The sequence below is a fragment of the Penaeus vannamei genome, chromosome 12 (genome assembly GCF_042767895.1).
Source record: "Penaeus vannamei isolate JL-2024 chromosome 12, ASM4276789v1, whole genome shotgun sequence".
Taxonomy (NCBI): domain Eukaryota; kingdom Metazoa; phylum Arthropoda; class Malacostraca; order Decapoda; family Penaeidae; genus Penaeus; species Penaeus vannamei.
In genome coordinates, this window is record NC_091560.1 from 9,618,126 (window position 1) to 9,635,625 (window position 17,500).

The 17,500-nt window shown below is 35.5% G+C and overlaps 2 protein-coding genes across 11 annotated transcripts in view; one reads left to right on the forward strand and one right to left on the reverse strand.

Moving 5' to 3' along the window:
* The window catches only part of LOC113810602 (probable phosphorylase b kinase regulatory subunit beta), a 59,657-nt gene extending 53,320 nt beyond the window's left edge, over positions 1-6,337 (forward strand). For all 4 annotated transcript variants that reach the window (XM_070127837.1, XM_070127836.1, XM_070127839.1 and 1 more), the window contains 2 exons: positions 3,661-3,768; positions 4,995-6,337. In XM_070127837.1, coding sequence (XP_069983938.1) covers positions 3,661-3,768; positions 4,995-5,153 — 267 coding nt within the window. In that variant the 3' untranslated portion in view covers positions 5,154-6,337. The remainder of the gene's footprint in view (positions 1-3,660; positions 3,769-4,994) is intronic.
* Evi5 (ecotropic viral integration site 5) overlaps positions 517-17,500 on the reverse strand; it is an 84,437-nt gene continuing 67,453 nt past the window's right edge. For 3 of the 7 annotated variants that reach the window (XM_070127842.1, XM_070127841.1, XM_070127840.1), the window contains exons 7-17: positions 17,248-17,425; positions 16,968-17,126; positions 16,681-16,815; positions 16,456-16,554; positions 15,930-16,034; positions 15,575-15,808; positions 15,250-15,429; positions 14,937-15,104; positions 14,709-14,804; positions 14,401-14,502; positions 8,776-11,350 (exon numbers count right to left, since the gene is read on the reverse strand). In XM_070127842.1, the coding sequence (XP_069983943.1) occupies positions 10,964-11,350; positions 14,401-14,502; positions 14,709-14,804; positions 14,937-15,104; positions 15,250-15,429; positions 15,575-15,808; positions 15,930-16,034; positions 16,456-16,554; positions 16,681-16,815; positions 16,968-17,126; positions 17,248-17,425 (1,843 nt within the window). In that variant the 3' untranslated portion in view covers positions 8,776-10,963. Of the gene's footprint in view, positions 1,070-8,775; positions 11,351-11,410; positions 12,102-12,857; positions 12,880-12,921; positions 13,896-14,400; positions 14,503-14,708; positions 14,805-14,936; positions 15,105-15,249; positions 15,430-15,574; positions 15,809-15,929; positions 16,035-16,455; positions 16,555-16,680; positions 16,816-16,967; positions 17,127-17,247; positions 17,426-17,500 lie in introns of those variants that run through there. The other 4 variants (XM_070127844.1, XM_070127845.1, XM_070127843.1 and 1 more) reach the window with 4 other exon arrangements.

Genomic DNA, 17,500 nt, shown 5'->3' on the forward strand with positions numbered 1-17,500 from the left:
CTCTCAATGTAGTAAATAACTTTAGGGAGAGAAAAAAATATACATTTTGTTGTGTCATATATCTTATTTTTTCATGATTTTCAATTTTCCGTAATACAACCTGCATTGCCTGTGACAGCAGCCAGGAATACCATTCTGAGCATGGAAATAGCATCCTCCCTGGAGCTGGATCTCTTCCAGTCATGGCTTACGTACATTACATTACACACAAAAGTCCCTTCTAAATGCCAAATGAGTCTAATCATACTCCAAGAGGTTTGTGCATTTGTGGCAAGTCTTTTCCATCACCTTGGAATTCACTCATGACAACAAGTTCATGTCACATTCCCTGGGACCAGATTTTTCCATGATGGGATGGTTATGTTACCTGGATCATTGGGGTTAAGTTTGCGAGATTTTTTTTCTCTCTTTCTTTCTTTCTTTCTTTCTTTCTTTTTTTTTCTTTTTTTTCTTTCTAATACTACTGTTGTCATTGTTAATGTTGTTACTTCTATTCACAGCATTTTTACTACAATGTTACAAATAGTACTGATAGTAATAAAATCTTCTCTTTATGAAGTTTGAAGGAATGCGGTTAGTAGGTGGGATCAGAAGGCCTAGTAATTTACCTCTGTTATTATTATAATAATTAGTGGACAGGGCATATACATATTCCATCCTAGTGTCAACCCATTCATGAGGGTTGACATCCTATCACATCATGGTTAGTCTCTCTTACACTAGAATGATGTCCCAATCTCACACACAGTCGAGCCTGCCCTAAATTGTGTGTACTAAACACTTGTCTGTTTATTTTAATCTGGGTGCCTTGCAGCACACAGTTGAATAGAAATCCAGCCAATAAGTTTATTTAAGTGGCAATACTCCCAGGTGTGAGGCTTATAGGCCAGCCAACTCACACATTTCTGTTTGATATCAAGACTCCTTGCCTTCTATTTGTATTGCTATTATCCCGTTTTATGCAGATACATTTTCTGAGGACATTATATGTCATTTTTTACAAAGTATGATGTAGTTGATAGCCAATTTTTGTTGAGCAGACTCTGTATTGTCAGATTCATAACTCAATCTGAAAACAAAAATATACAGTATAAAACAGATGTAATCCAAAGATTGCGGTTCATGAAAAGATTTGCAGAGAAACCTTGTTTAATCAGGATTTTTTCCAGGTAAATAAATGTTTAGAAAGATTGACTTAAAAAACAATCAGTCTAGTTTATTTTTCTAACAGAAAAAAAACAGCAGTATCAGAGTCTTCACAGTTCAAAAAATCACAATGTTACTACTCATTGAAATGAAGTAAGCCCCATAAAGATCATTCAAGAGCCAACAGTTATTTCAAAGAATGTCCAATAAGCTATTGTTTTAAGATAGTTTACCGAAAAGTGACTGCGGTTCTTTTTCTCGGTTTGCCTCACCGAGCTACACTTTTCGTAGATATATCTGTGTTCACTTCCTTTCCTCTACATAATAATACAATTACTCTACATTGATGTATCATGTAGAGTTATTGTAACAATAGAATATTAGAATGGTGCTATTGTCCCAGTATATCTATCCACTAAGCAATGAGTTTAAATATAAGTATTATGATATATCATGCAAACCAAAAAACATCACTCAAAATTATCCTTGAATCACAAATGTATAAAAGAATAGCAGATTGCCTCAGTGCAACTGTAAAGAAGTAATGTAACCAGTTTGTGTGATCCTTGCCCTTATATAGGTTTAAGGAGTGTTGCAACATAGTAAGATGCCAAAAGGTGCCATATTTTTAATTTTAGAGCATTTGTTCATTGAATTATGGATCAATATTAGGTAGAAATGCTTTGTTTATGTGAGAGCCCTGCATATTGATCCACAAATACTTTTTTCACAAAATTCTGCCTGTGGTTCCCTTAACCTGTGGACTGCTCCTGGATGTACAATAAATACCAGAAAATCAACTTTCTAGAAAACAGTTTTTATTGATATAAAATGCAGGAGGTATATGTAGAGCTCCAGTTGATGGGGTGGGGGATCTTGTACTGCATCACATGTTCATGTGGGGGAAGGGGGACGACCAGAAGGCCAGTGACAAGGGGAGTCGAAAGCATGGTTGGAAGGGTGTCAGCAAGAGAGGAATGAAATTGCCACTTGAGGGTCATGGGATTTTAGCCTGGCTTGTTTAGAATATTTTATATGCAGTTCAAAATATATCATTTTAAGATGTCTGGCACAGTTTTTGTGTTAAAGCCTCATATTAGCTTTATTACCTTAAACACTGGTTCCCAAACTTGTCCAGGTTGGTGCCCCCTAGACTCAGGTTATTTCTAGTATGTACGCCCCACTTCCGCTCATACACACTATGTCCTCTTGTGGTGCATCGGTAGTGTTCTCATCTAGCACTCTTGTTGATTGGTGTTCAAAATCTGCATTGCCTGTGGATAGTAACCCTATCCATTCCATGCATACAGGGAGTTTAGGAGCACAATAAACAGACAGCCATAATTTGATAAGTCAAAAGAACCTGTCACTCCAAACCTGAAATTATTATCATTATTGGATGCAAACACTTCCTTTTTCTTTCTTTCTTTCTTTTTCTTTTTTTGAATGCTTCTTATTAAAAAAAGAAGTAATAATAAAAACATTAACATAATGTGCCATAATGTTTATGACATTTTGTCATTCAGATTTATCACCTGTTGCCCCTTATGGCCTCCTTTTGCCTCACCACCCACTTTAGGAATAAACGACTTAAACAATCAGTGACCCGTTGGATCTGGTTGCATCACGGCAATCACATGGACAAAAATACGGGCAAAGGATTATGTAATTGGCAAATATCCTGGGTGTACTGGGTGCGTATGCTCGGCGCGCACAAACACTCGTGAGCGGTGACTAGACTGTGCTTCCCTTTGCAGAGTTATTTTGCATAAACCTTTTTAGCAGTTTTGCCATATTCTAAATCCATGTTTGTCTTTTGACTTGCTTTATCCAGACGGTAATAGATAATTTTCCTTGCACAGACTCCTTATTTCTCTATGTAGTAAGTAACTCCATAAAAAAAAATAATAATAATAAAAGGAATACAATGCGCAGCATGGTAATGGCGTCCTCCCAGTCATGGCTTACACACAATACATTCCACACTCCTTTATTGATGGGAATAATGCAAAAGCCCTTTTCTAAATGCCAAATGAGTCAAATCATACTCCAAGAGGTCTCTGCACTTGTAGTGAGTCTCTTCCGTCACCCTGACCTTTGCTCATGGCAGCAAGTTTGTGTCACCCAGCCCACGGCCATTTTGTCCGATGACTGCATTCAACCCAGACTGGATCATTGGGGTTAATGCCACAGCCAAGAGCATTGAGAGCTGTGCTTCTATTTTTCCCTTGGGCAGTATGTATGGCATCATGAGATCCCATTGTAAGTGGGTTAATATCTATAGCATATTTTTATGTTATAAAAATTGCACTAACAGCATTGAGAGCTGTGCTTCTATTTTTCCCTTGGGCAGTATGTATGGCATCATGAGATCCCATTGTAAGTGGGTTAATATCTATAGCATATTTTTATGTTATAAAAATTGCACTAACAGCAGTTACTTAATCACAAAGCTAAAAAAGGGTTTGAAATTTTAAGTGATTTGGGTTAGTACTTATAATCTATTATTTTCAGCTTATCTCTGTCATTGCCACAATTCTGGAGAGGAATCCTGAGCTCAAGTTCACACATGCAGTGGATTTGGACCAGATAGTTAGAGATGCTTTCAAGATGTACATGAAGGTAAGATAGTAAAGAGTGGATGTTGTTGATTATCAGTCTGTGTATAATTTTTGTTGATATTATAGTTGCTGTTGATTTTAATGGTTTGTTTTTATTATTATCATAATTATTGGTTTTATTTCTTATACTTATCACTGATCACTCTCTTGAGAGCTTATGGATTTAACTTAGGATATGGTTGGAATGCAACCTTGGGCTTTTTGTTAAATAATACTATATAGATTTTAGGCTCATTTTGCAATTTACATAAATCAGACATGCTTTTACTTTTTTCTCAAATTTCAAAAGTAGTTTTTACATGTCCATATGCATGGTGCAAATTGTGACAAGGACACAAGCACATGAGGCTGTTAACCCACTAATGCCGGTATATTTTGAAGCCAAAAATTATATTTTCTGGGCGGCTACAAAATCAGCCCGCAGGGTTGGTCCAGAATCTGCCCGCGTGCCATATTCAGAGCGTGAGCTCTGATCCAACATCACACTGGCAGGACGCCCGGCAATATTTATTTTTCCGGGTGTCTCTTATATAGGACACCCGTCGTAAATGGATTAACTGCGTGTCATGTTTTTTATTTTTATTTTTAGAAGTGCACTGTATTTGGCAGCATATAAGATGCACCATCCATTTCAGTAGGAAAAATAAGTATTTAGTTTATAGTGTCCATACTCTGGTATGCACTCAGCATATGACCTAGCACCTGATCTTAATTGTCTGCCCAGAAATTCTGAATGCTCCCAGATACTGGACACACTCACTACATACAAACCTACCCTCACCTCCTGTTTTGTAAAACATCAATTTTTCACAGGAGTAATGCTGCCAGGAATGATGATAATTATACAATAACATCATTTAAGTAAATTATATCAATATGGTGTCAGACTAGGTAATACTAACCATCTTGGGAAAATTAGTATCAGGGATAACATTAGCCAGCTGGAGGCCCCACCTTTACATCTAGGTCCCTGTGTGATATATATTTTTGCCATTTTCTTAGAAAAATGCATTTTGTATGTTGCCAGATACAGTATATTCAATCTAAGGACTCTAACATCTTCAGTACCTTTGCTTAAATAGAAAAACAAAAGAAGGAAGAGGTTGGAGTTTTTTAATTATAATTTAGGTTTTAATATTTCAGTTAAATTGTGATACTATGAAAAATTAATGTTAACCAACAGGTTTTCCAGCTTGAATGCCCTACATGTAAGGCCTTTCTTTCTAGGATCTTGGCAAGGAAGTGACAGAGGACATTTCTTATCTTTACACTGTATCTGAAATGGGAATGAAGAGCTACCTTGCACGTGCTGTAGTGAACTTCATGCTGAAAGGAGATATAAAAACTAATGCTGAAGAGGGTCAGACCTTCTGTCAGGTATCTTAGAGTGTTTTTTATTTGTTGTTGTTGTTTTTTTTTTTGTTTTTTTTGCTTCAAAGATAAGTGTTGCAATGACTTGTTACCAGAGATACAATAGCTGGAAAGCAACAGTCACGGCTTTTGTTTTGATTTAGTTTTTGTTAAGTAGTATAGATAGAGTATGACATTCTGACAAACTTGTTTAATTACCTTTTATTTTTTGTGATTGTACCAAAAAAGATGACACATTTGAACAATTTTTTGTTATGGTTATATATGTTGATTTAATTGGATCATTCATTTATGTGTATACAGTATTATTATTGAGTTGTAAATGCTGCAGTATTTTAATCAAAAGTCAATATTGTTTTATCCTTTTTTGTATAAATTTATATACAGAGAAGTAACATTATTTTTTTCCTGGTGGTGCTGCTTTCTTTGTCATTATATTGCAGAAATTATTCAATACTTGTTTTTTCATTAAAGCTGCACAAATGTATAGAAAAGATATTGCAGAATATGCAAGAAGCCTGTCATAGTATATATATTAGAGATTGCTTACATGAAATTACCTTTCATGGTTTACAAATGGCAATTTATCATGCTATTCTTAAGCAGAATTCAGAGCTAAAGATAGAAAAACTAATGACCTAATTTAAAAGTTTTAAAGCCATACAGGTCATTGTGTTTACTGATGCAAATTGTGTTATAAACATATCTAGTCATTTCCATTTTTATGTATATAGATATTCCTTAAATGAAGTATTTAGATGATTGATATTGTTATAAATATTTCCAATAATAAAGGACTGTTGCAGTTATCTTTCCAAGAATATTTCAAGTTCTGTATGCTTTTATGTTCCCCATTCATTTTAATGAAGTACGTCTTTGAATGTTGTTAGAAGAATTAACAATATCTTAATATTTGATGATAATTTGTGATTGTAATTTTCTAATTCTCCCTTTAGGCTGTAAATTGGTAATTTTTGTCATTGTTTACAATATGCAGTCAGATTATAGTGAAGTGATGATACTCAGATTTTTGTTGACAGTTTTTATATGGTTCATGTAAACTTTCATTAATTGAAATCAGTGAAATAAATTGTGGATGATACATATTGATTATATTATTTGTGATATAATCATGTGAAGGTTGACATAGAGAACCTATGATAATTACTTTAATCCCTTAATAAAACTGTCCAGTTACAGTTGTGTTTACTGTCCTGTCAAGTTCTGATGCATAGATGGTGTGCATGTTTATACATTTGTTTTTCTCATACATAGTAAGAATTGAATTATCTTGTTCTAGAGTATATGTCTACTCACCCTATCCCCCAGACAAATCCATTTTCCATTCCAAATCCAGATACTCCAATCTCCACCACTTCCCCGATACCTACCCCTCCTCCTCACTTTATTTGTCGTACCAGGCAACCTAAACATTCCACTCCACCCTCTCCTACATCTTCCTCTTCATCTGTTCCTCAGATATCTATTTCTTCTCCTTCTCATAAGAGAACATTTGTTTCTCCATCTTCTTCACCCAACTCCCCTCCAGAAACCCTTGAAGACATCCAAACCTTCCTAAAGAAGACCCATAGAGAACACTCCGCTCCATCAACCACCCCCCCAATCCCTTTGTTCCTACTCCTCCTACATTTGAACTGTTTGCAGATATCCATCTTCATCCTCAAATTTCCTCCACCTCCCTTCCTCCTACACCCTTCCGACATACCCCACCCTTTCTAACACTCCCACTTGAATACCCACAAATTCCCTCTATCACAACAGTGTCCTTCTCCAAACCCCTCTACTGATACTTCACCACCTTCCCCAATCCCTCTTTCTCATCCCCTGGATTCTTCTCCTACTTCTCCAACAATGACCTCTGTTTTCCTTGAACAATGTCTGTATTTCTTCCAGAGTCACAGATACACTGCAATTCACTCAGTTGCTCTACCCTCTCATATTCCCCCCTACCCCTTCCCAATATACCTCATCCTCTTAACCATCCAAACCACCCAAACCAAACCCCCCCCCCCTTAAAAAATATCCTTCCCTACCATCCCTCCCACTCCCTCCTGGATACACACATGAATCTCTTATCACAATACCTTTCCCCAGACCATACCTTCCCTATTGAACCCCCGGACACTACTCCTGATCCTCAACACTCAGATACCTAATCCCCTACTACTAAGACAACCATATCTACCGTTATTACCTTTTATCCCTATTCCTTCCCCAGTCACAGATACAATGCAATTTACTCAATTGCTCTACCTCCTTAACCTTTTCCATTTTACTAATCTCTGCTCTAAATCATTTACTTCCCTTCTTTCCTTTCCTTTTCCATTACCATACCTTCCCCTCTCCCCAGATTCTTCTCCTACTTTACCAACAACCCACCTCTATTTTTCCTTGAACATTTTTCTATACCTTCCCCAGTGACTGATACACTATAATTCACTGTTGCCCTACCTTCTTAACTCTCTCCTTTCTGCTATTTCTGCTCTAGTTCATTTGCTCCGTTTTTTCCCTTTTCACTAATACTATCCTATAATGCTCTCAAACCTTTGACATCTAACACATTTTATTGTAATCTTTGCCCTTTCTGACACAATACTATACGATAGTGCTCTATGACCTTTGATGTCTGGCACATATTTGTTTCAAACATTAAACATTGTTCTAGAGTATGATTTTTATATACACACATATATACATGCTATTTTGAATGGTCTAAAAAAATCCAGCATTAACCCATTGGATCTGGGTGACATGGAATGTGTCATCATGGAAAAATTTGGTTAAGGGCTGGGGTGACGAGAATATGTAGTGAGATATTGTCACCAAGTGCCAGGTGAAGGGGGGTTGTTACTGAGTCCTTAAAACTCTTGGAGGGATATCAGCCACTGGGTTTTTAGGAAGAAGCTCTTGTATTATTTCCACTGTAAATGATAGTGGAATGTACCCTCTGTGAACCATGCCTGGAAGAGCTCCAGTTAGGACACTATTTCCATGCACAGGAATCTCATCCCAGCTTTCTTGACCAGCATTGCAGGGTATGTTGTGAAAAATTGAATATTACAAAAAACAAGTAAATAAATAATAATAATAATAAAAAGATTATTGTTATTATTGTTATCGAGTTGTTGAATAGCAGGAGAGATAGGGAATCCGCTTAACATAAACAGTCAGTTACCATCTTAATATAGCGTAACAAATGGCAAATATAATATTTTAAAAATGACAAGAGAGTATGCAGAATAAGAGCTAATACCATAGCAAAGAGGAGGCAAGAAGTCTTGATGCTGTGTATAAGTGTTTGTGTGAGCTAGACCTACAAGATAGCTGTGAGAGACCAATAAAGTTACCCAGATGCCCATATTTTGGTTATTACACAACTGAAAAAATTAAAATGTACGAGTTTCAGAATTTAGCCCCCAATTGTGGTTGGGGAGTCATCCAATTGTAACTACAATCGGCAATTTTCTAGGCTTTGTGGTTTTCTATGATAATTATCTGCAACACAGCTCTATAAAAATACTCAATTCAGCTATATTTTTATTTAATGGTGTAATATATTTTCAAGATTTATCTCATATTTTCTTCTTACAGCAGGTGTGGAATTAAAATGCAAAGATATGATAATGTGTTTTATTTCAAGTATCATTCTTTGCTGTTCAACATAAATTTTTACAAGTGGTGGAACGCATTGGAATGTCTTTGTCCCTTTCTCTTTTTTCCTAATATGCACAAATATTGTCTTCCTTCATCAATAAACTTATAAATTAACACTCAATATCAAAGTTTCTATTGGTACTTTCAGATTGCTTTTACTAGCACAGACTGAGAACAAGTTAGCCATGAACCTAATTTCTTTATCCATAAAAAGACATTTGGCCCTACACTTAATTCCAAATTGTAGGAGCAAATTTCTTTCCAAGATATGACAAGTAAATTGTAAGTATGGAAATACTGAGTATTTAATAAACTCTATACTAAGTGATGGGTGCCTGTAGATCTAGAATGCTTGCAAATTACAGCTTTAAAAGTGATTGGATAATAAACGATAAAGCCACATACATACAGGAGCTATCTGTGTGAAGCTTATATTTGTTCTTTTACAAGCATTTACACATGAACAATACTGCAGCCAAGTCTGCAAAACATCTGCTGAATGATGAAAATTACCAGAAAAAAATCCTAAAGTAAACCTTCAAACATTCAAGTACTGGAGTGAGACAAACCCACAATCACATCCGTGAATGTAGCACCTCTGGAATATTTAAAGTTAGTTCTATAAATAAAAAATACAGCCTAATTTCCAGCAAATTAAATGATACAGGTAGCAAAAGGAAAATTCTTATACAACATAATCCAATGGATTGCACCTTGTGATTGTCACTCCCATCTATGGTTTAAGGAAGACAAGTGAGAAAAAGAATGAATGAAGAGGTTTTATATACAGTTTAAGTATGTGTGCATATATGTATGTATGCATGCATCTTTATGCTTATGCATATAAATATATGCATGTGTATCTGTTTGTGTATGCATATGTGAGTGTGTAAATATGCATCTGTACACACAGCACACACTCATGCATGCACGCACACATCCGCACACATTCGTACACAATACACACACACGCATGCACACACGCGCACACACACATGCATGCTGGCACACACACACATGCACTCACACACAGTATTTAGGAGAAAGGATAATGGACTACTAGTATAATAATTTTTTAAAATAATTAATAAAATGAACTGTTATCTGGTATATATATATACAAAATGTAAGTACATAAAAAAGTGAAAACTAAGTAAATAAATATATTTGTTTTGGTTTCATTAACCATCAGTCTCATGTGAGGTTGAAGGTTGAAGGAAAACATCACAGATTTACACTGATTGTGCCTATAAATACTTGTGAAGCATGTCCTATTGCTACAGTTTGGTCTTTGTCACATTAATATGCAAATTTAGAGAAAGAGTCCAGGTTCAAACCAACCACTATTTCTACAATTCGATGGCATTAATATGAATCCCCAAGAATTGTGTCAACGTTCCTGACTTGCATCTAATATTTATATTACAATAAGAAATGAACGTTCACACTGTTGGATGTAATTAAGTTGCACCATTTTCCACTAATGTCTTGGCCCAAGCCATCCTGAGTCCTGTGACTAGCCAAGACCTGCTGGCCTGCTGGAAGGGGACCTATCTGGGAAACATTACCACTGACTCATTGGTAGGGATTGAGTCCAAGGCTTTAATTCATACATTGGCATTCTTGGATAACCTTCTTAGATAATTTGATTTTAAATCCACTTGTCAAAAATACCCAACGTGTATGGGGGAAAGTGGCTAATATATACTTGATTACTAAACACTTCCTACCAAAAGATAGAAATGATAATGTCCCATATTATCATACTTAATTCACAGAATTACCTCATAAATATGAAAGTATAAAGACATCCATAAATGCACACTTAATTGACATGGTCCACGGGATTATATGGATGAACTAGTCTTTAAGGTCGCCAAATATCCTACAGAATACATGGCAACTGTAGTTATTTAGTGTCCTATAGCCAGGACTGGTTGTGATGTCTTAAATTAAAATGATTTAAAATACAATTCAATGACTACTGGTTTCATTATATGACTCTCCTTCCCTAACTTTATGTACATTAATAAAAAGTGGGTTTCTTATATCTAAGTTATGGTTTAAAGCTGTCCACTCCATCAGTAGCATATCACTAGCAATCAGGCTTTTATCTAATCCTGATCCCAACAAAGAAGTCAGAGTAATCACTAGCATGCTTCTCTCTCCTCGTGAGTCGCAGAACCATTCTGATATGCATCATCACAGTTTCTCACTTCTGGCAACTGCTCAAGAAAAGCATCAGCAAGCGTCTGGGACTTTTTTCTGCCCACAGTCTCCCTAGTTGGAGAGGGAGTCGATCTGTCACTTGTTACAGAAGGTATTCTCACTCTGCCTTCTTCGCTTAGGTAATCAATGTGTCCATTTTCTTCCCTTGTAACCGAGTCTACTTTCTTTGGCAATGAATCTACCTCATCCAAGTTTAATCTCAGATCTTCTGTGTCTTCAGCATCTGACTCAGGACCGCTTACAACATCCAGTCTCTGCATGCTTACAGTGCGTGTGAGACGGCGGTTGATAGCAGTCAGGCGGGCAATCTGCATATTAAAGAAACAATTTAGGATCCAATTACATTTTTTTGAGATTTATGTTATTTCTGATAAAACCAGTTTACACACATCAATGTTATACACTGACATTTATAGTGTATTTTGTCCATCATATGTATGTTTTGCAAGCCAATTAATTTAAAGGTACATTATGAAAATATAGACCCATAAATCAAATCTAAATTTACCAAATTGCAAACTAAATATAATAAACATACAAATGCACTGTACTTTCCTACATAATTAGTTTCAAAACTATTGAAATCAGCAAACAGTATTTATAATCATGCTGTTGTATACTTCCTCAACATATAAAATTTCATTATCTATTCAAAGAAAAGTTCAATCAAAGATTCATAGCATTTTCTTCTTGTAAAACTGAAGCTCCATACACTTAAGGATAGCCTAACTTGAAAAATGCATAGTAATAATTACAAATGATTTGCTGCCTACTACAAAAGAGAAGTTGCCACATAAAATCAAGATTTTTTTTATATTGCTGGTATCTACATGTTTTCCAAAAATTATAATAAAAAAATATACACATACACTAAATAGAAAAAACAAAACATTGAAGACAGCTACATGATTTACACACAGTAACACTAGTATTACTATGATTTAAAAAAACTAAACATGTTAGTCCTAATTAAAGTACAGTTCTTACATTTATAACATTAAGATATAATGCTTGCAAAAGGGAATCTGTCACTGTAAATTGCTGCATAAGGTGGCAGTCCTTTAGACAGGTGGGGGGAAAAAGAACAAAATTAATGCAGGAAATTTTCTTGCAATTCTAGAATAATTTTCTTACAATTAATCGTGCACTTGAATGAGTATGCGTGCAAAGCCCAAGAGATGTTTGTGTAGTTTTATTTTTAGCATTCTTTTTTTGTACTTTCAAACTAAGTTCATAAAACTCACTGTTGCAAACCAATGAGAAAAGATAAATGATAAATGAGCCAAGTATGATGCATAAACTAAATGGGTGTAATTAATTATGCATTAAATTCCCATTTATGTAAAAGTGTAAAAGTCCCAAATTTACCCAAAAATAAAAGGACACCAAGGCAATGGACATTTAAGGTAAAAGTTTATTTTTCATCATTTTAGATATATTTAATTCATATTTTAGGGAGCATTTTCTAGATGACATGCACTACAGTGGCAACATTTTTAGTATATACATTAATACTGGATAAACAGTCCATACAATTAGAAATGCTATGTACAAACAGATAAAATGCATCACTTAAAAAAAAAGTGACATCATCTCTTCTTTTCTAAAGGAATATTAATAACCAGAAAACACACAAAAGAAATATATCATACAAGGAATCACTCTATAAAAAAAGATTATATATCAAGAAAAATCTGTAAAGAATTGTTTTTATCCAGGCAGAAAATGACTGACATGCTTATTGAACACCAAGATGGTGTTTCTACATTTATTGGTGTTGTGTTCATGCAAACTTTATAATGCCGAAGCACTTACGCTGTCCTTACTTCTCTGTCGGCTGAGGGTGCAAGTGTGTTAAAAAAACACATTTTAGAGTGATGAGATGAGAGAGACTAGAACCTAATTAGTACAGTGTGTTACAAGAATAATTCACAAGTTGAGACTATACTTAAAAATAACGACAGTGTAGCTCTCCAAGGGTTATTATGTTATTTTATATCCATAATATGCTTACATAGAAAATTTCCAAAGAATTTTCTCTCTATTCTTGAGTTTGTTTGGACATCATCAATCATTTTTAAATATAATGATGTATTACATAAAAAAAATATATATTCCTATACATTTGAAAATAAAAAAACACAAATGAAATTTAGAAATCTTCTCCAGCTCATAAATTTTTGGGTTCTGAAACTATATTCCAAAAATGTTTCTGTAATCCTTCATAAAAGGTGTTGGGGACACAACATTGACTTTCTTGATGTTTGACATTGAATCACCATCCTGGTAAACTAACTAACCACAATAACACAAAGGATGGGAATGGCAGGCAAAAGCACATGTAGAAATAGTATTTTCAGCTGAACTTGGGATGGTATCAGAGACAGTAAAAAGCAAAGCTTAGTGCATGGCATCTATTACTATAAAAGTGAAACTGGGAAGTTTAATATCCTGTGCTTTTATCTTGTCATATAGAAATGATTAAAAGAATCATTTATGGGGAGGATTAACCACTGATATAGCAAAATTACACCTAATTAAAGCAAATTAAATCAATACTAACACTTATACCATAGAGAGAAAAATCCAAACATTTTTGCTCATTATTCCCTCATTTTTAGACAAATTAAGCATCAAAATGGAGACAGAATTTAGATGTATTTATGAAATCACTCAGGGATTTGTAGAAGGGCTCAGGGGTTTAACTGCATTGTGGTGCAGCAGAATGATATTTGGGTCACTGAATGTCTGTAAAGAGATTGGTGTGATATTCATGGGAGAACACACACCTGTGTGGAGAAGCACTGGTGAAAGTGGCAAGTCAAGCCTGTGTTAGTGAGGACGGAATCATAGCTGCAATAAGCATGGAGATGTGAGACAGGTAATTGAAGGTGAGCAACTGTAGCTGGTTCTTGTATTTCACTTTTTTCTTTCTTTCATTCTCTTCTATTACTTATTCTTCTTTTTCTCACAGTCCATCAAGTCAAAGGCATTTGTCATATACATACCTTGTTAAAGACAACATTAGATCAACACAAGAACCTGTGTCATCATATATAATTACTGTGCAGTGCAGTGTTTTTAAATACCAAGTTTTGTGATTTTTTTTCTGTGAATGACCATTTCATGAGACATGAAACTCCTAACAATCCTGTCACTCAGTGAAAATTCTACATGCAACACCAATAGTGGCAAAAAATAATGACATTCAAATTTGCGGTAATTTATAATTTCCAAAAAAAATAAAAAATAAATAAAAATGTAGATTATTTTTGGTTGATTACAACAAGATAACCATTGGTGTTGTTTCTGAATTTGCATCTGAGTTTTAGTCAAATAATAACCACTTGTCCCCTACCTCTGATTTGAGTTCAGCAACTTTGTCCTGAAGGCGGGGTACTTGATCACTCTCGCTCCCACTTACCCGCGAGACTTCACCCTCTGTTACCAGCTCTTGGTTCTGTTGAAAGCATCACACATATTATGGGGCATGAAAAAATTGAATATTCTACACCCTCAAATTATAAGAGAATATTTTAATAAGTCTCAAAGGGCAGGTATTCTCTCTTCTCTCTTCAGTAAATTGTCAACAATTTTTCTCAATAAATTAAAGTAAATTTGTAACAGGATACAGGCAATCAATCTTTCAAATATAAAAAGATTTACCTTATACTCCAATGAGGAGATTTTCTGAGTAAGTTCCGCTAAGCTTTGAGACTTCTCAGCTTCACGAATTCTTGCCAGCATCTTCTCCTCCTTCATCTGAAATATCACAGAGATTCTGAAATCAACCCCCTACCAAATACGTTGCATACTTATGCTGACTTTAATCAGTAGTTCATTATCACTAAATGTTTCCCAAAGAATAATAAATATAGACTGCTTAACACTTACTTGGCTCTCAAGGTCAGTATACTTTCTCTTATGCTCTCCAAGCTGTGACTGCATGGTACGGATGGTAGCCTCAGCAGTGTCAAGAGACTCTTGTAATCGCTTGTTCTCTTCCTCCTGACGCTTCATTTGGTTTGTGGACACCTGAACAGCTGTTTCAAGCTCCATAACCTAAAAGAGGTGGTTAGCAGAGTTACTTATACATACTTGTTTGCTTATATGTAATACCCATGTGTGTATGTATTATTTCTGACATATTATTTACAAGGTTGAAAGCCATGAATATTTCAAATTTTATGTAACAGACTTATCCAACCTTTAGTCTAGCCTCCTTCAGCTCTGCCACAGCAGCAGTCTCATGCAGCTTAGTTGTCATGAGTTCTTCCTCAAGCTTTGCAGCTTCATTGGATCGGTCCCAGAAGAGACCACCCAATTTCTTGCTTGGTGTGCTTGTAGCATCAGCCTTGGCAGCTTCACTCTTATCACCATGTTGATCCTAAGTCGTAAATTAAAGATTGATTATGAAATACTGAAGAAATTGCCATACTTCCATTTCTTTATGACCCAGTTCTTTCACTTTCACATCATTGCAAATATCACTTAACAATGTCCAGATATAATAAAACAAGTCTGCACAGTACCTGCACATGCTTTGTCCACAGCTGTGTGAGTTCCTGAACTCTGTGTCTCAAATCTTTAAGGGCAAGATTAGCTTCAGCCTCCCTTAATCGCACAGCAATCAGCTCCTCCTGCAAGTGGGCCACAGAGTGGTCTGGAGTGGCTTCCCTCAGCTTCTTCTGCTCCTCCTCCAGCTCTTGGATTCTGGCTCGAAGGTCACGAATGGTTGCCTCTGCCTCGGCTGTCTTTAGTCTCACCTGCACATAATCAATGGATCTTTGATATTTAGCAAACAATTAAGTTTATGAACACCAACAACCAATTAAGGGATACCTCTATACCATCTGAGATATACAAGAGATGCAACAGTTTTCTCACCTGCACAAGCTCTTCTTGCAAACATTTAACAAGTTCTTCCTTCTGAGTAAGTTCTTCCTCCTTTATCATAAGTTCTGCCATTGATGATTCATGAGAAGAATAATTCTGAAACAAAGAGAAACCACAGTCTGTTCAACCATACATACATAACAAGTATAAATCAACTGCCTTCTGACAGTTTAACATTTACATTACTCATGCACCATAAATGCCACATAATTAGGTTTCAATTGACATGGCTATGTACTTACTTGTTGCAAATCTATCTTAATAGTGTTCAAGGTTTTGTTGTATATCAGGTCAATATGAAAGCTTTCTAAACACTTATTCCAAATTACCTGCATTACTTTTCTTCTTTCAAAGAACAAAGTTAGTCAATAGAAATCTTTCTTCCCAATACACGTGTAGATAAAAACTGGAAGAAAATCAAAGGTGGCCCCCTAAAAACTAAATGTACAGTGGAAAGACTTGATCATCTCAAAAGCCTTTTGCACTTCTTGAAGAACAGAAAAGAGATACATCATACCTCCTCTATCATTCCTGTGAGCTTTCTGATCTTGTCCCGAGCATCTCTTAGGTGTTCCATGGTCTCTCCATCATGCTGTCTTAGAGCTGCTAGTTCACGCTAGAAAGGAAAAGATCATGAATTACTCAAGGAAAGAAAATTCACATCCAGAAGTATACAAGCTACAATATCTACTGACTAAAACAAAATGTATGCAAAATTTGAAGACATCATACTCCATATTACCTTAATGGCAAAGTTGTGTTCTGCTTCCTCTGCACGGGATACTTGGCCTTGAATCAATCTGTCTGCTAGAGCTGATGATTCAGCCTCCAGGCAGTCTATTCTTTGCCTAAGAAGTCTGTTCTCTGTTCTTAATCTCTGCAATGGTGAACCATACTTTAAAAAAATGTCTATAATAAAAAAAGGAAACACACCTAGATAGTCATATTTTACTGATTCGTTTCAACAAGAACTGCCTTGTCTCTTCTGTAAAACTAAAATGCTTCCTTAAATAACACAGTTTTTCTTACCTTTAATTCTACTAACTCTTCTTGCTCTTTGGTTTTCATAGCTGTATATTCTTTCTCCATCTTCTTCATCTTCTTAGGATTATAACGTAGGGAATAAGCTAGTGAAAAATAGGCTTCCGGATCAGCCTCAAATTTGGCAGGTAGGTCTCGTTGGAAATACTGAAATGTACACAAGTATTTAAATTAAACAAAATGAAATTGAAAAGACATAAGAGCAATTCTTACAAAATTCTCAAAAGGATGCAATAGATGTGTTAAATCAGAGCTGCTTTTCCCATACCTTGAGCATGCCCTCCATATCCATACAGAACAGGTCCTCCTTGCCTAAAGTTAAGCAAGCTAAGGCTATCCTGAATATAACTTCAATGCCATCCACTAGGAAACTATCCATTACACGGCAAGCCAGTGGCTGCGGAAGTGTTGTTGAAAACAGTGTCAAGAACCAAGACGAGGCATACCTGAAAAACAAAGACACTTATTTATGTATATGGCCAATGTTCAAGGTAACAAGTCCTCAATTAATGCCAACGAAA